Source organism: Dunckerocampus dactyliophorus, chromosome 1, assembly GCF_027744805.1.
Source record: "Dunckerocampus dactyliophorus isolate RoL2022-P2 chromosome 1, RoL_Ddac_1.1, whole genome shotgun sequence".
NCBI classification, from domain to species: Eukaryota; Metazoa; Chordata; class Actinopteri; order Syngnathiformes; family Syngnathidae; genus Dunckerocampus; species Dunckerocampus dactyliophorus.
In genome coordinates this window covers 38,407,657-38,425,811 of record NC_072819.1, presented here as the reverse complement: position 1 = coordinate 38,425,811, position 18,155 = coordinate 38,407,657, and the positions used below count along the sequence as shown (strand labels likewise).

At 40.1% G+C, this 18,155-nt stretch overlaps 2 protein-coding genes across 2 annotated transcripts; both read left to right on the top strand.

Annotated features, from left to right (window-relative positions):
• The first annotated feature begins 452 nt into the window (after positions 1 to 452).
• On the top strand, positions 453 to 4,291 carry igfbp6b (insulin-like growth factor binding protein 6b). Its single transcript, XM_054769550.1, has 4 exons — positions 453 to 1,171; positions 1,900 to 1,934; positions 2,508 to 2,627; positions 2,877 to 4,291. The coding sequence occupies exons 1-4, from the start codon at positions 835 to 837 to the stop codon at positions 2,988 to 2,990; spliced, it is 606 nt and encodes a 201-aa protein (XP_054625525.1). The 5' UTR covers positions 453 to 834; the 3' UTR covers positions 2,991 to 4,291.
• A 1,260-nt stretch (positions 4,292 to 5,551) lies between these two features.
• Positions 5,552 to 17,918, top strand: pip4k2ca (phosphatidylinositol-5-phosphate 4-kinase, type II, gamma a). Its single transcript, XM_054769464.1, has 10 exons — positions 5,552 to 5,987; positions 6,406 to 6,503; positions 8,832 to 8,928; positions 10,698 to 10,847; positions 13,662 to 13,808; positions 13,926 to 13,964; positions 14,221 to 14,334; positions 15,199 to 15,463; positions 15,839 to 15,942; positions 16,021 to 17,918. Exons 1-10 carry the CDS (start codon positions 5,829 to 5,831, stop codon positions 16,099 to 16,101), a joined length of 1,254 nt encoding a protein of 417 aa, XP_054625439.1. The 5' UTR covers positions 5,552 to 5,828; the 3' UTR covers positions 16,102 to 17,918.
• The last annotated feature ends 237 nt before the right edge of the window (positions 17,919 to 18,155 follow it).

The window sequence follows — 18,155 nt, the reverse complement described above, 5'->3', positions numbered from 1 at the left end:
AGATGGCCACGGAGCTTTCCTCTAGAAGTGGGAACTGCCCCCAAGAATTCAGATGATTACTCTTCAGGTTCAAATGGTATTGTGCTTGCAAGTGCATTTAAAATGGAAGTATCAGCAGTCACTTTTGTATGTCAGATTGTCTTTTGTGAGAGCCTTTACCTCATTTGACTTCAGTAATTTACCAAAGAGGGAAGTGTGGAGCTCAGCTGGTGGATTACATGTTTACACAGGAAATGTCTCCCACAGACAGCTGTGGTTTGATCACAAAAGGCATTGCAGTGGCAATGGGGATGGAGGTGTGTTTGTATTTGTTGCTATGACAAATATTCTTCTAGAAAGGTGCCTTATGTTGTTAATAGTGAAATAGGACTTCTACTTAACAGGCAAGCAGAATGAGATGAATGGTGTATGTGCCGGTATTTTGATCATTTGTGAAAGGGACAAAATCCATCCCCCACTTCCTCTGTCCCTCCCTGCCACCTCCTTCCTCCCTCCTTCTCTCTCTCTCTCTCTCTCTCTCTCGCTCTCTCTCTCGCTCTCTCTCTCTCTCTCTCTCTCTCTCTGAGTCCCAGCCCCTGAAGGTGTCATAACTGCTTGCTCTCCCTCTCTCACTCACTCTCTATCACCGCCTTTCACATCTTTAAAAGCTGCTGCTTCTGCTGTGGCTTTCTCGATCTCCGTTTGTCTCCTCTGGCACTGCAGGGGACTCAACTGGCAAAGCACCAAGGAGGGCTACTGTATAGAAGCGGGTGGGAGAGAGAGAGGGAGAGAAATAACAGAAATAGCATCAACCACATTTACCTGTCAGTGTGTGAGTGTGGAAAATTTGGAGAAATGCCTTTTCTTTGTAACTTAACTAGCGTTGTTTTATTGCTGATTGTTCACTGTGGATCATGGACAGGGGCCAGTCGTTTGGGCCCCTTCAAGGTTTGTCCCAGCTGCAGGGATCCACTTGGTGCTGGGAGGCCCCCCAGGGAGCACAATGTAGCAGGCAGTACGACGGTGTTGGCCCAGGGAGAGCCCTGTGGCGTGTACACCCTGAGCTGTGCCAAGGGGCTCCGCTGTGTTCCCCCGCCAAGGGAGCACAGCCCCCTTCAGGCTCTGTTGCAGGGCAGGGGCATTTGTGCCAAGCACAGCAAGACAAGTCCCACTGAGAGGCCCCACCCCACAGGTAAGATAAATATAGATTGATTTCATTATTTATCCACACCCGTGCATGGAATCACATGCGCATACATCCACACATGCAAATAGACTCTACAGGAAGGCTTGTACATTGCTTTTAATTGCATGTGATGCTGTGGCACTTAGTGACAAAAGGAAAAGCCAATTAGTGCATGGCAAACCTGCATGCATTTCTTGCAGCACAGAAAAATTTGCACATCTGTTAATCTCCGGTGCTGCTCTGCAGTGCCTCATTGTAGGATAACAATGTAATTTGTCATTTCTAACTCTAATTTAGGAGAAATGTTAGTTAATTGCTGAAACATACAGTCAGTCACTTGAGGTTTCAATGAGGAGTTTGCAATAATGTAGGAATAATGAATTGACCTGCATTTACATGACTTGCACTATGTTCAGCATGAATGTAAAACTGTCACTTACGTCCTTATCAAAGTGCTTTTTATTGCAGTGGTCTCCATCTACTGTTTAAACATTGACACTGCCATCTGAAAAAAATGCATTGATGGAAATTATTTTTCTCACCACCACTGAGCACCAATTTATTAACTGATATTATTTGGGAGACTATGAATTCTTTTATGCAGACAGATGCAAAAATTACACCAAGAAGGCTGGATGGTGCATATGTGGAACACAGGCATCCTACTGTTTGATGTTAATGAATCAGATCCTTCCATCACCATCTGATATGTTGGTGTGTCATTTCCTCTGCAGGTCCTCATCCTTCACACAGCGGTGACATTGAAAAAGTAAGTTCTATCATTGTATTGTAATCTGTGATAAGTGAAGGTGACTAATCATCACCTGAATGATGCCTGACAAGGCTGCATTGATAAATGGGTGATGGATGAGTTGTTTTATAAGGGATTATTACCCTCCTTTTCTATTTTGGGTGTTGCAGTGGCATGTACACACACGGCAATATGGTGCATGATGTGTGTGCTGCTATGCGGCAGAAGTAATTAAGCATGATGGGAATCAGGAAACTTTCAAGCCGACGCAACATATGTAGAGTTTTAGTGCGTAGTGTGTTGAGTGTGCCGTTTTTGTACGATTATAGGTTATTGATTACTTAGTGTGATGTGACTAAGTGTTAAAAGAACCCTTTAAACCCTTCAGTGACCTGAAAAACGAAAGCATTGTATAATAAAGTGGTTATATAATGTTACACAATATGTGACATCTAAACATACATGGCTGCTCTCGTGTGATTTACGTTAACATGTGACTAAAGTGATGCCAGCACCATCACCTGAGGGAATGAAGCAGCTCTCTCTAGCTTTGCCTCAAATGATGTTTGGAGTCTGCCTTGCTGTTCTCAGGCACCGTGCCGCAAAATGCTCAACAGTGTCCTGAGAGGTTTGGAGCTGACAATCATCCAGTCTGACCGTGACATCTATATACCCAACTGTGACACCCGTGGGTTCTACAGAAAAAAGCAGGTAAACGTTGTAACTTTGTTGTGCATTTGCTGCAGCATCTTTGTGTCACAGTCTGTGAGGGCTGCAGCCTTCTGTGCATCCAGGGATTTGTCAGCTGTGAATTAACTGACACTTTTCCCTCTGAGCTTCTGTGGGCTAAGACAACCACTACTGCACTACGATGACATACCATTTTCTGTCTCTCTCTCTCTCTTCCACTCAATCTCCGCCCTCCTTTACACATTCTCTGTTCTCTTATCTTTTGCACAGTGCCGCTCTTCCAAAGGCATGCAGCGTGGCCACTGCTGGTGTGTGGATGAGCTTGGCACTCCAGTGCCCTCACGTGCCAGAGAAGACGGTGTTTTACCATGCGATGGGGAGTGAGAGATGAGCCTGTGCTATTGTCAAACGCCTGGAGGAAGAGTAGGTGGAGAAGGAGCACAGGGAGAGAGGAGCTTTATCATGGGCTAACCACTGCCTGGACAGGAGGTAGCAGGGGAAACCACTTCCAATGGAAAACACACATCTGTTCATGTCCTCTTTTGAAGACAGATATACACTCACAGTCCAGGAATCAAAACAGCCACCTGAATGTCCAACTGTTACAGCAATGTTCTCTGCGTAGTCCTCTAGATACACTGCATGTTAATGGTCCATGAACTTCCTCAGTGATCCAAGCCGTATTACTGCAAAAGATCTCCCTATTCCCTGCCTCTTGTTCTGGCTTTCTAGTTAGATTTCTATTTTCCTTTTGAATTTAGGATAGCTGACACTGCCTGTGTTTGTTCTGATCTCAGTGGGCTGAAATACTGTTACGCAGGTGATGTGACACAAATGTGTGTCAGCCTCACCATCCTCTCTCCCTCTCTCCAAAGATACACTGATATCAATGTCTCTTAGAATAATTTATTTGGGGGTCTGTTTTCCATTAATTACTGCTTTAATCTTACAATATCTTATATATTTGTGTGTGTCATGTCTGAAAAAAAATAGTCAAATGAAAATTATACAGGATGCTTCTGTTCGTTTTATTTGTCAAATTGGTGTGGTGACTGCTTATCAGTTGATTGTTTGTACATATGTTGGACGTTTGTGGTTGACTGTGTGTTCTGAAGTGGCAAACAAAAAGCGTACGGCTGTTATCCTTTTAAAAAAAAAATTAGTAAGGCATATTTTTATACACGTCAATATATTTTATATATGAATTATTGGTTTATTTAATGAACTACAGTATAATGCCATGTATTTTTATATTGCCAGCTATTTCTTATTTAAAGACAGAGATTATTTTGTTTCATGTAGGGGAAGTGCAGTGCTTTCAGGGCACCTTTATGGCAAAACTCATCAAAGCTCAATTCAACTACTACTGTACAACTTTTGGTTGTATCTCATGGTTTTATTTCCTTCTTATTTATGCTTTTTTCATTTTAGAACTGAGAATGTCTATTATACTATTGTGTTTTCTCATAATACTTCTGATTTCAATATGTAAGAAAAATGTTAGTCTTTCCCAAGTCTTGCCAAAGTCATGAAATTGTGTGCTAAGTGTGATTAGAATTTATCCATTTCTGACCAATCTTGTTGTGCCAATGTGTTAACCGTGATGGACTGTCTGCGCAAAAAGGACATTAAACATACTGATGATAAATATGGACACAAATAAATAAAGCATATATTAATACAAGTACAAGCACTGAGCGAGTTCTTGATTCATTTCATAGCCTCACTATGCAGCAGTGAGACACAAATTACACATCAGTACATTAGCCTCATGGTGCTTTTGAGCTAATACTCAGAACACGAAGAATCATTTGCTCCTTCTTCTCCACAGGGCCTTGAAACATGCCTGTTTCCAAGGTAACAGCAGGGAATATCCCATTTGTCCAAGGATAATGGAATGAAGGCCCTGCAGATAATAAAGGAGGAAGCATGATCAGAATTACTCCACCACTGAATCTCTTTCTCGGCTGCTTGACTGTGCCGTTCTTGGCGATTCCTCTCCTCACACGGAGCATAAGATTTAACAGCATCATATCTGCCAAGCATGAATTATGCACCTGCTATTTTTGTGTCATGATTCAATTTTAATTTCTACTTACAAACTTACACAGATCACAATTTTTTCCAACACCTGTGTCGTTGAAATGAAAACATTCTTGGTCATATGCCTGATGAACAAATTGATATCATTTCAAAATCTAAGCATAATAGAATCAAGTGCCCTATTTAAGCCAGGGGTTTTCAAAGATGTTGAGTAGGAGTGAATGTTAGCGTGAATGGTAGATAGATGGATACTTTATTGATGTTCGAGAGAATGCTTGTGTTTATGTGCCCTGTGATTAACTAGCGACCACTTCTTGCCCAATGTCAGCTTGAATAGGCCCCAGGTGACGCACCACCCTAATGAGGACAAGTGGTATTGAAAAAAATAATGATTATAAGCTTCATAGAACCAAGTGCCCTATTTAGACCTAATGGTTAAACTAGAGCAGGGATTTTCAAAAAGTGAGGCAGGTCTCCACTGGGAGGCGCCAGAAGACATTTGGGAACGGGGTGCCGTATGGGTGCACCAAAAGAAAGCAAAAAAGCGCTCTTCTATTATTTTAAACATGGCTTTTATACATTATAAATGTTATACAATTAATTTGATGTACATATTTAGTCATTCTGCGATGGAAATAAAGTGTGACTACTGGCACTGTAAAACCTACGCAGCCCCCGAGGGGACATAGGGAACGAAATGATGGGTACAGAAAAAAGTTTCTACGAGATAACGAGATAAGTTTTTCGAGAGCTCACATAAACATTTACCCATCAAAATGTTTTCTCCGTGTCCCCTCGAGGGCTCCATAGTACCTGCCCCCGTTTGTTTCATTGACTTACTTGGATGTTTTTCTTTGGTCGCTGCTCTTGTCAATCAAAAAGTCACCACGTGGTTGATAATAACATCGCTGGGCTGGAGGGGGCGGTGATGGGCTGTCAACCATTATTATTTCGACGGTCTTATGAGGCGCGGTTGAAGTTGAAGAATGATCTATCCATGTAGTTTAAATTGTGAAAAATATTGTGTCATTGAAACACATTCGGAGTTAAAAGTGTGACATTGAGTGATATCGGGAAAAGGTGCCTCCGTTAGCTGAGCAACAGTTAGCCTTCATTCAGGAAGACGTTGTTAGCAGCAGCTCTCGCGACGCTGACGCAGACACCCCAACTGTGGTGGTCATGGCTTCGCTCGGTAACTCGGCGGCCACCTCCAGTCCTATGGTAGTCCTGGCGCCCAAGACTAAGACGAAAAAGAAACACTTCGTTCAGCAGAAGTTGAAAGTGCTTCGAGCCAGCGACCCTGTACCGAGCGTCTTTATGTGGGGCGTTAATCACTCGGTGAGTCGGCGGAAGCTAACGTGCTAATGTTGTGTACCAGTGTCTTCTGCCATGCCACATCAGTTAGCATGATTAGCTGCACCGTTAGCAAGATATCCACACTTAGGTAGGTCAGGGTGTCGCCACAAAGTCTAAGATGCCATTTATCAGATTGTTTATCTTAAATATATGTGCTACATGTTTTTTCAAAAGACCACTGTAAATAAGTGTGATGACGTTCTTTTTGAAGGCTGTTGGCGACACTTAGTCGTTGGAATTACATATATTATTAGTACACGCGACTTATATCTCACAAAAATGCTCTTAAAATAAGTTAATGGTTAGTGTTAGCAAAAACACCAAACCTGCTCCAGTTCATTGAAGCGTAACTGACAGGTTTGTCTAATAACAGTTTCTTTTTTAAAAAAATCTTCTACAGATTAACGACCTCAACCAGGTGCCAGTTCCTGTCATGTTGCTCCCTGATGACTTTAAGGCCAACACTAAGATCAAAGTTAATAACCACCTCTTTAACAAGTAAGTGTTGGGTTGTCTACAGTTTAAAGTGAATTAAGTTCAATTGTTTAAGATTTACTGATGGTGCAGTGGTTGACTTGACTGACATCCGTGCAGAAAGCGGGATTCAGTGACAGTCCACATTCAGTGATGTGCGAATGGCGGACCACTTTTCCACTGCAGCGAACGTTGGTGCTGGTCAGACTTATTTCAGAGCAGGATTTTAACCAGTGTTGGCCGTAAACAGGCTCAACACCATATTCATTTTTGTCCTGGGCAGCCATGTCATTACATCACAAGGGTCACGCCTCCAATCAGGAAATAAAAGGGCGATCAATGTGAGTCACGCAATTTAAATAATGTTTATTTTATCAAACGTCTGGATGAAAAGCAAGGAGTTTCTCGGAGATTTTATCTTGAAGGAGGAAAGGAGGAATAACCTCAGATGGTGACTATATGTTTATATGAATGAATGTGGTACGGTGGAAACATTCCTTCATAACAAATAGTATTTTAATATTACAAAATGTGGCAGTAATTTAATATTAAGAAAAGTGCCAAAAATTTTAAATTTTAATATTCCTCCATATCAAATAACAGCATTGTTTGACGGAGGTTGTTGTCGACGGTACAAAATATTTTCAGAAATTTGCATAATAGGACGGTTTTGGCATTCTGGCATTTGCTGACTAGATTAAAGTCTGCTCAGGCTCTCATATTTACAAAAAATGAGTTAATGAAGTTGAAATGGAGGTAACAGTCTGGTATTTACTTGAGGTAATACCACCCCCACGTCATTCAAAGGGTTCAGCACTCAGCCCAGCAAGCTTTTGGAGCCACAGTTGAACCAAAAAAAATACACCACCAGTCCAGCAGCTCTGTGGAACCATGACAATGGAAAACCACAGCTCTGAAAACCTACTCTCAACCAGCTTTGAACCAGTCACAGTGGAAAAGGGGTTTATACAGTGGTGTGAAAATGTTTGCCCCTTCCTTTTCTTGTTTTTTGCATGTTTGTCAGACTCGCACATTTCAGATCATTTAAATATTAGTCAATGACAACACAACTGAACACAAAGTGCGTTTTTTAAATGAAACCTTTTATTATTAAGGGAGGAAAAAAAATCCAACCCTACATGGCCCTGTGTGAAAAAGTGATTGCCCTCCCCAGAAATAAAGTAATTGAGATCTGTCAGTCTGGAAAAGGTTATAAAGCTTTTTTTAAAGCTTTCGGACTCCGGCAAACCACAGTGAGAGCCATTATTCACAAATGGCAAAAACATGGAACAGTGGTGAACCTTCCCAGGATTAGCCCACCAACCGAAATTACCCCAGGAGCCCAGCAACGACTGATCCAAAGGTCACAAAAGACCCCACAACAACGTTCAAAGAACTGCAGACCTCACATGCTTCAGTTAAGGTCAGTGTTCATGACTCCACCATAACCACTGCTGACCAAAAAGAACATTAAGGCTTATCTCAATTTTGCCAGAAAACAACTTGATGATCCCCAAGACCTTTGGGAAAATAGTGTTGAACTTTTTGGAAGGTGTGTGTCCCATTACATCTAGTGTAAAAGTAACACCACATTTCAGAAAAAGAACATCATACCTCCAGTAAAATATGGTGGTGGTAGTGTGATGGCGTGGGGCTGGTTTGCTGCTTCAGAGCCTGAAAGATATGCTGTGATAAGTGAAGCCATGAATTCTGCTGTCTACCAAAAAATCCTGAAGGAGAATGTCTGGCCATCTGTTCATGACCTCAAGCCGAAACCAACTTGGGTTCTGCAGCAGGACAATGATCTAAAATACACCAGCAAGTCCACCTCTGAATGGCTGAAGAAAAACAAAATGAAGACTTTGGAGTGCCCTAGTCTAAGTCCTGACCTGAATCCTATTTAGATGCTGTGGCATGACCTTAAAAAGGCGGTTCATGCTCGAAACCCTGAATTACAGCAATTCTCCAAAGATGAGTCGGCCAAAATTCTTCCACAGCGCTGTAAGAGACTCAAGTTATCGCAAATGCTTTATTGCAGTTGTTTCTGCTAAGTGTGGCCCAATCAGTTATTAGGTTTAGGGGGGAATCACTTTTTCACACAGGGCCATATAGGTTTGGATTTTTTTCCTCCCTTAATAATAAAAAGTTTTATTTAAAAACTGTATTTTGTGTGCAGTTGTGGTGTCTCTGGGTAATATTTTAATTTGTTTGGTCTGAAACATTTAAGCATGACAAACATGCCAAAAAAAAAAAAAAAAATATATATATATATATAAGCAATAGAACAGGATAAGCAATAGAAAATGGAAGGAAGGTTGCACAATTGTTTACTTTTTTTCTCCCTTGGTGCAGAGAAAATCTTCCTGGGCATTTTAAGTTCAAGGAATACTGTCCTCAAGTCTTCAGAAATCTAAGGGAGCGATTTGGTATTGAAGATCTGGACTATCAGGTAGGTGATGTACATGATCACACCATTGTCTGATGTAAAGTACAATTTCACAAGTCCAGTGAAAGTTATTTATTACAGTGTCTTTTAAAAAGTCACAACTCTGCCGATTATATGGTAATGGTTTAATTTATTTTGAACATGCATACAAGTTGACTAGTGACCAATCCAGGGTGTACCCTGCCTCTGGGATAGGCTCCAGCATACCCCGGTGACCCTAGTGAGGATAAGTGACATAGAAAGTAGATGCATGCATACAAGTTACATTGGAAAACATCACATAGTCCATTAGATATATTATAGTAGATTATATTATCCCTAACATTGTTTGATCATCTAATGGGTTGAGAAAGAATCTTTGTAATTGTTGGCAGATGATAGCATTTTATGGAAGTTCTGATATGTAAAATTTGTTTACTTCATTCCTTAGTTGTAGAAAATGTCAAACCTAATTGCTAATACTGGGAGAGAGATGGGTATTCAGTAGGGGTGTCATGAGACACACAACTCACGAGATGAGATAATGCACGAGATTGCGTCCACAAGATGAGATTTTCACAGAAATTTTAAGAGAAGTACAATGGAAAAATATGACTGGACAAACAAACTTTTTTATTTTTATCTAAGGAGTCACAAAACGATACAGGTGTGTTTTGAAATGTTTATTGCCCCACAAATTGATGCAAAATTATATTATTGCCACCATTTTTATGTTTTATGTGTATGTATGGATGTATATAATAATAAATAATAATGCCATATATTCTTTTAGTGTCATCTTTTACTCTGTAAAATTGCAGAATTGGCGTTTGTGACATGTATTTTCTCACAGACAATTCGTACTGTCTATCAAATGTTTGCAGCATTTTTTGAAATGCTGGGTTTTCAATAGGGTGTTGGCATTAATCGTTCCAGCTTATTGTTTTAGTCTTATCTATTTGTCTTTGACTATTTACGTCATGGCTGTCCAGCTCTCCTTTATATTAATAATTAAAAAAAAAAAAAAGATTGTGCATATTTGAAGACAAATGTTTGCGTTTGTATTATTTATTAGTATCAACATTGTAGCTTATTTTAGTTACATTATGCATTTTTGTTGTATTTTTCCACTCTTGCTGGGTTTTTAAAATTTCTGCAATGAGCCGTGTTACGAAGATGGCCACTGGGCCACACTTTTGACACCCATGCACGTTTTGCCAGAAAGGCGAGGTGTTACCAAGCAATGTAGGAGCATGTCCAAGCTCTGCCTTCTTGACTCTGTCGCTTGCCAGGGGTTGGGTTGCATTGTTGAGGGGTTTATGCAGCTTCAGATCTGCATTGCACAGCAATGTTTATGTGCAATCGGACGTGGAGCTCTACTCCCGTTCTTATCATTTATAGTTCGCGATGCCATAGTTCACAATCTGACTGGCTTCTGGTTGCCCTGTTCTCATGAGACATCTTTTCTCTAAACGACAAATCTCGTCATGTTTTAATCTTACGAGATCTCATGACACCACTAATATTCAGTTATTTGTTCCATAATGGTTTTTTGCTCAAGTTGGAGGAGTAGATGGATTCAGTTGGACAGTTTGAATTTCAATTTCAGGATGTAATTATTTAGCTGTGAAAATGTCCACAGGGTGTTTTGTAAGTAAAAAATCGGCATTGTTTGGTGACTCAGCCTTAGATTAACTGTTCAAATGCAGACCAGCACAAAGAGAATTGTTTGTTAAAGCAGTGTTATGTTTGAACGTAAAGGACAGAGTAGTTCTTTATTCCAAACCCCTCAGGTGTCATTGACTCGCAGCCCTCCGACAAGGACCGTTGATGACCGAGGAGAAGGTCTGCTCCTTAACTCCTATGACCGTACGTTGATCATCAAGCAAATCTCCAGTGAGGATGTAGCAGATATGCACAGCATCCTGTCAGAGTATCACCAGGTGAGCTTTGGCTTCTCCTTTCTGTCCGAAGGTCCATTCATCAAACAAATAGAAAACAAATCAGTGCAGTTATGTAAATGTATATAATTCTGTTCATGTCCAGGCTTCTTGTGTAATATGCTTTAAAAGCAGACAATTCCCAACTTTAATACGAAAAGGAATTAAAGGGATCGCCTTCTTATTCACTGATGCCTTTTTCTGAGGGGAATTTAACGCGATAGAGGATCAGTTTTAGTAAAAAGTAACATGAAATTTGAAGTAGGTCTTGGCTATGTTGCATAATGCAGCAAAATGTGTGACTGTATTCAAAATTTTCACGTAAGTCATCTTATTTGTTTGGGGGCTCTGCAGCCATGGTATAGTAGAACCCATTGCTACTCATCTCCTGCCTTCAGCATGTTCTACTTTTTTTCCATCTGTAACCTTCCACTTTTCAGCAGCTAAAAACAGCTTTTGTCAAAGAAGTTCCCAAATGAGCACATGCTAATGGACGTTTGTACTTCTCAACCATAATTGTGTGAAGTTGACCCAAATATGATAATGCCACAGTCAGCAGGAGCATTTACTGAAAAATGAGTTAAATCAAATATATTGTATATTTAATATTTTATCTAACATATAACATTTAGTCCCAAAAATGAAGGTTCATGATGGAACTAATTATTGCGTGTTTAACTACTAGTTAAGCAATTCATTGTTTGTGTTTATTATGTTTCTACTTGTAGCTATCCATTGCACTGACTGTGACTGAGTCTTCTATAATAAAAAGCCACATGTATCCGCATGTGATTTGTTGTTGGGAACATTTAAGTGCATTGTATTTTTTCTTGATGCTTATGTTGTCGAGCCTATCCAAGCTGGTTTGTCTTTTAACATGCCTCAAAGTATCATTTAAGTCATTTCTATGCAAATGTATCTTTGTTGTTGTTTGAGATGACTGATCTTGTTTCTGGCTGCAAGAAATACTAAATGTTACCATGCAGAAACAAAAAAATAATAGTCAAGTAAATATGCATTTGTGTACTGAAGAGAAAAAAAAAATGTCTTGTTTACCATCGGCATTTGTTTCCTTTGGAATATGAACCCATTTTTGCATGCTTAATAGGAAGAAATAGACCTGACTTGTTGGAATGTGTTGCCAGCGGTTACACAGCCCACATAAAACAGGGCTGAAGATGGAAAATGGCAGCTTTTTCTCTTTTTTTTTTCTTTTCTTTTCCCCCAGCTGTGAATGAAGGCATTATAGTCTTTGTGTAGCTTATAGATTCTTTGTATTAGTTGTCAACACTTCAGGGGCAGATGTCTGGCGTTCAAGCAATGGTTTCACATCAACCAAGTGATATTTAAATATTTACAGTTTTAACAATGGACTGAAATATTTTGGGGTTGTTTAAATCAATTAGGCATGAAGTATGTGTTGTATAAATTTGTGTTGTTTTCCTTTTTTCTTTCTTTTTTTTTTAACCGCACTTTATGATATTTCTACACAATGGAACCAGTGGAACCCTGGTTTTTGGCAATAATCAGTTCAACAAGGTCAGATAAAAACCAAAACATACGGAAACTGAATACATTTTTCTCAAAAGAAATAATGTAAATCCAATTCATCTGTTCCAGACACCCATAAATTTGAGCACTAACACTAAATAATTATATTTTTACATGCAGAAAATATGTAACAAAAACATATACTGTATGTGGAATACATATAACTGACTAGTGAAATGAATAAATGAACATCTAACATCACTTTTATGCTTATTGAACACTCTTGTTGATGCACAAGGTGATGGGTTTGAAGGAGCTTGGAAGAGGACAGAAGAGCCACGTGGACGTTGTTTCACTCTCTCCCATTTACATACTTACATTTTTAGGGTGGACAGTTAGAGCTGTATACTGCCACACTTGAACTTGATTGCAAACTTCAGCAGCAGGTGGAATCATTACACATCCGGCTCACTTTCTGTAATGTGTCTCCATTAAACTATTTCCCCTGCAACCTCTGTTAACTAGAAACCTTTACATTGTAACAGATGCTGCAATCGTACTTTGCTTTGAGTTTTTTCTTGAATTCAATTGTGTTTCTGCCACTTGGAACTTTCTATGGCCCAATAGTTGGTTATTTTGCAGTCGTACTCAATTAAAAAGCGCAGACTGTACACATATTGTGCTTGAACGCCTCATCAGTACAGGGTGCATCGTGCATATTAAGAAAAAGAAATATATGTTTTGTGAACAAATAAACCACCCACACACATTATAAAGATGATTAAAGGATCCCCTTGCCAAAATTGTCTGTAGTGTCCCACTTTAAAAGAAGCATTTTCATATTCTTCACAGAGACTGAGTCACCAATGTGTGGATGCTTTGTTTGGGCACTCAGTTCCGCGAACTAGTTTGTTAGGCGCACTATTTTGAAAACCGAAAACCAGCGCTTATGAAAAACTGAGGTACCACTGTAGTTGGAGAAGCTGCAGTACATTGAGCTGTATAAAATTATACTTCAGATTTTTCTCTGCAGCCTTTTTAAGAACTACACAGATTTCCCAGGAGATTGTTGTAACATTTAAGTTTAGTTGTTTTAGGGGGGATGTCACAAAGCTTCTAGTCGGCTTCTAGTCTAGTGTGTATGATTTCAATAAAGGATGGAATGGAAAGGATGGAAAATGTCAAAGGCCAATGCCAAAATAATTTCTTGCATTTAATTGTGAGGATGTTTCCAACAAGGGTAAAGAGGTCAACCATATGTTTAGGATGTAAACTGCACCAAAATGGACAACTAAAGTTGTATATTTTTGTTTCCATCTCTCATAGCACATAGTCAAGTGTCACGGTAGCACCCTGCTGCCTCAGTTTCTGGGAATGTACCGGGTCAGCGTGGAGAGTGAAGAGACCTACCTGATCGTCATGAGGAACATGTTCAGCCACAGACTGGTTGTACACAGGAAGTATGACCTGAAGGTGAGGGAACTATGCTCCTCGCTTGCTATCACTTCTCTACTCTAAACAATGTTGATATTAATTGATCTTTTTTTGTCTGGTGGTGGTTATTTATTTTTTGTTTGCCGTTTTCTGCAGGGTTCTCTGGTGGATCGTGAAGCAAGCGACAAAGAACGCGTAAAAGACACTACTCATATTGTCACTGTGTTACACATGTTGCTATACATTACCTCTCCCCACTGTGTGGCAGTTTATTTCATTACTTTGTAACGCCACTTCCTGAATCTCTGTAAATTTCAAACCTGTTTAAACTAAAGCAGTGGGGAACAGCCTACTGTTAAATAATGGCCTTGAGCTTTGGCAGATCATCACTGACCTTTTTACCACTGAATACTGTATTTTGACTGCTTCAATTGGGATTTGTACCATACAGGGTAAAGAACTTCCCACCTTCAAGGACATGGACTTCAGGAACAACATGCAGAAGGTGTATGTCACAGAGGAGCAGAAAGAAAAGTTAATGGAGAAACTAAACCGGGATGTGGAGGTGGGTCGTGACTTGCCTTGCTGTTTTTCACCTCCACCACACAGTGGCAGCTCGCACATTTGGCATCTTGTGAGACTACGAGAGGAAGATTTGTTTAAGCTTATCAAATATCTAAATGAAATGTCCTATTAAAGAGGACAACATTCAGAATTAGTGCTGTTGTGATGCAGAAAACACACTAGTATTTCATAGGAAATTGATCAAATTTTACAGAAATTTCCGGTGTATAGACAAACCGGTGTTTAAGCCGCACCCACTAAATTTAGAGAGAAAAATTGGCCAATTGATTGGCCATGGCTGCCAGGGCGCTGCAATGATTCATTCAGCTGCCTCTGTCCACTAAAGGGAGGCTCCCTCTGGCTCATCAGCACATCAGCTTTCCTGGGAAGAAATGCATGATGGGAAACCGTTAAAATAGTTTTTATTCTAAACTCGTATTGGTACGTCTATATTTCTTAGCTATCTTTTGAGTGGTAAGTTGCTGTGTGATGATTTTTTTGCGTTATTTCTAAGATGACACCATGAGTCAGACTTATATTGAATAATGACCTACTGCAATATCCGATGGGTTGACAAGCTCGTTTTGAGTTTCCTTATAGCTTGTGATTGACTCCTGCCAACGAAAGAGCTACTGTTTCCTACTTGTGAATATTCATTTAAATGATGAGTAGTGGTTGTGAAGTAAATGATATGTCAAAAGATTAGAACATGAATATGGCCATAAATCAGCCGCAGCGCTGTATAAGTGGTGTGGTTCAAAGTTTAAGAAAAAAGTAGCAGCTTATACACCAGAAATTATGGTAATTAACGAGTGTTCTTTTGAGTCAAGTCAATTTTTCAAAAGTTTCTCTTGTCTCTCTGCAGTTCCTGGTGAAGCTGAAGATCATGGACTACAGCTTGCTGCTCGGTATCCATGATATAGGCCGAGCTGAGAGGGAGGAGGAGGAAGGTGAGGAGGTTTCCAACGAGGAAGACCAGGAGGCAGAGAACGGCCTGGTGCCAGGACCTACTGTGGGATCTTATGGCACCTCTCCGGAGGGAATAGCTGGTTACATGTCCTCCTGCAAACCTCTTGGACCTGGGGAGTTTGACCCTTATGTGGACGTGTACGCTCTCAGCAGCTGCCCAGGTGATCATGTTTGGATAAACTAGTAAAATAGTAAGGGATCGCCAGCACACACGCGTATTGACTGCAGGTGAAGTTGGGGATCTTTGCTTGGATTTAACGACTCCTCCCACATGTATGTGCTGCTGCCACTCACTTTGCTAGATCTGCTTGAGCAATGGAAAGGCTGACATACTGTAGTAGTTTGTATAAACCGAAAGATGTGAGGCTGTAAGGGCTACATCTTCTGCCTTTCAAGGGAGTATCAAGCTGTTACAATTAGAGGAGGATTGAAAAGCTGAACTGCAAATGACAAGAAGCTTAGGGGCAGTGGTAGTGTCTATTACGATAAAAAACAACATGAAAATTATGTCCTGATTGTCCGCCTTTCTGTTCCAGGAGCCCCTCAGAGGGAGATCTACTTCATGGGCCTGATTGATGTATTAACTCAGTACGATGCCAAGAAGAAAGCAGCTCATGCAGCCAAAACTGTAAAACATGGGGTGAGTAAGGAGACAAGTGTTGGATGGCTTATTTGCACCTATTGCTTGATGCTGACGTTGTCTGTTTCTGTGTCACAGGCGGGCGCTGAAATCTCCACCGTACACCCAGAGCAATATGCCAAACGATTCCGTGACTTCATCTCTAACATTTTTGCATAAAATTCAGCTGCAAACACAACACTCAAAGCCTCTTACCATTGACCAAAAATAATGTGTGCACAGGAAATATTTTTAAAGTGTTGATATGAGGAAACACTACTTCCAATGTGTAGATAGATAGTGAACTGCATATATTTATTTTTAAGATTTCGATATTAAGCACTCTTGAAAAGTTAAATATTCAGCTATCGGTGACGTTGATCAGTGTTCAGTGTATTAGAACAGATCAGAACAGATTTTACCCTTTTGCTGCTGTGTTACTTTTTGGAACCAGTGAAAGTAAGAAGAAAATGATAGCATTTTTCCAGTTAAAACGACCCTTTGTAGCTATTTGGCAAAGCAAGAATGACGTCTGTGCTAAGCATGCTCAAAAGGCTGTCCTTCCTCACGTTTCCATTTCTAACACTAGAGGCCGCTGTTGCTTCGTTGAATTTAATTCAAATTGGCATTACCAGGTGCTGTCCCTCTTTGCCTCTAAATTATACTTTTTTTAAACCAAAAAATATGAACACCACCGGCTAGCATATGTTACCAATAGTGGTTTAAAAGAACAGATTTAACAAATGTGTCTTAATTGATTACAATTTGAAGTTTAACTTTGTAAACATTTTTGTTCGCCCAGAATAAAATGATTGGCGTTTATGGCTTTCACTCACCACTGTCTTGTATACACGTACATGTCCGTAGTGCGTGCACATACACAACAGCATTCTCAAAGAAGCGACTGACAATTTGGACTCGGTGTTGTTATAAGCAATACTTCCGCTAACATTAGTAGCCAAATTTTGCCATATCGCTATAATAAGCAAGCTGACAGCAAACATAACTAATGCGCATGAGTGTGTTTTACGTGGGGCGTGGCTTGCAATGTCGGAGCAGGAAAAGGGGGGGGGTTTATAATGCATTTCTTCCCCCCCCCCCCCCCCCCCCCCTGCAGTACCTAACCAAGGCAGACAGCACCTTTTAACACACAAACGGTACAATATTCCCCATTCAAACATACATGTTCACAAGTCTTACACCTCAGTGATGAAGACACATCCTAGCTTGAACAAAAAAATTAACAATTTACAAACCAACCCATTCCAGGAAGCCATAGCCAATGAGTTGACACAGAGCAGACATGAAGCCATTCATTTCAGCAAGAAAGTTAATATCACAAAAGTTAATTTATAACCTTAAAGGAGATAGGTAAATACAGTTTGGACCAACTACCAGTGAGTGCCAAATAAGTGCAAATGAAGCATTAATCCAAGCAGAATTTACACTTGGTGTGCAATTAATGTGAGCGCAGTGCTAAAGGAACCTATCCTTTTTAAAGGACCACACTACAGTTTATTTAAGGGCATAGAGGAGGATGATTGAATTTACTGACGGAATTCAAATCATATCAGTAGGTCTGTTAACACAGTTGCCAGCCTGCATGTCTTTGCTGCCATAAGCCTGTAAAGTGGAGCAAGCAAACCTTTAAGTCTCATCCTGCCTTCACAATTCATTTCGCCTCAGTGATGCAGAATTCCATATGAGAAGACAGCCTTGATATGAGCCAACCTGCTAACTTGGACTCATTGAAGATGGTATAAAAATATCTAGCAATAGAACTGTTGTCTGTGTATTGTAACTTTTTCAGATTTGGTGATTGATGTTTCATTCTATGGTGCAGTGAGCCTTAACACAATGCAGCATTCCAAAAAGTGGCATGGCAGTGTACATTATACACGCTGTATGAGGCCTCATTGTCAATGATTCATTGCACATGTATTTTTGCAAATCAGCTTTATGACCAAAATATATTTTACAAAAAAATGCCTGGAAAGTCTTTATTTTACTCTAGTTTTGATTTGACAATGTATGTATTGAATCCCTTTAAAAGCAGTAAAAAGGTAACCAGGATAGGTGTGCTGTAGGTGTTGTGTGAAGTTTGAGATCATGCTGTGGAGGTCACGAACTGTTATTTGTCTCACTTGTGTCAGAAGATAGAATTGTGCTGACTGGTTCCTTCCTGTCAAAGGAGAGAAGACAGAACATGCTGACTGGTAGAACTCTCTCATCAC

Bases quoted from the DNA above. Each gene is read 5' to 3' on its own strand.
- igfbp6b (XM_054769550.1), top strand. From the start codon at position 835: ATGCCTTTTCTTTGTAACTTAACTAGCGTTGTTTTATTGCTGATTGTT. The intron at 1,172-1,899 runs GTAAGATAAATA...TTTCCTCTGCAG, and splicing joins TGAGAGGCCCCACCCCACAG to GTCCTCATCCTTCACACAGC. The intron at 2,628-2,876 runs GTAAACGTTGTA...TCTTTTGCACAG, and splicing joins GGTTCTACAGAAAAAAGCAG to TGCCGCTCTTCCAAAGGCAT.
- pip4k2ca (XM_054769464.1), top strand. From the start codon at position 5,829: ATGGCTTCGCTCGGTAACTCGGCGGCCACCTCCAGTCCTATGGTAGTC. The intron at 6,504-8,831 runs GTAAGTGTTGGG...CCCTTGGTGCAG, and splicing joins AATAACCACCTCTTTAACAA to AGAAAATCTTCCTGGGCATT. The intron at 10,848-13,661 runs GTGAGCTTTGGC...CATCTCTCATAG, and splicing joins TCCTGTCAGAGTATCACCAG to CACATAGTCAAGTGTCACGG.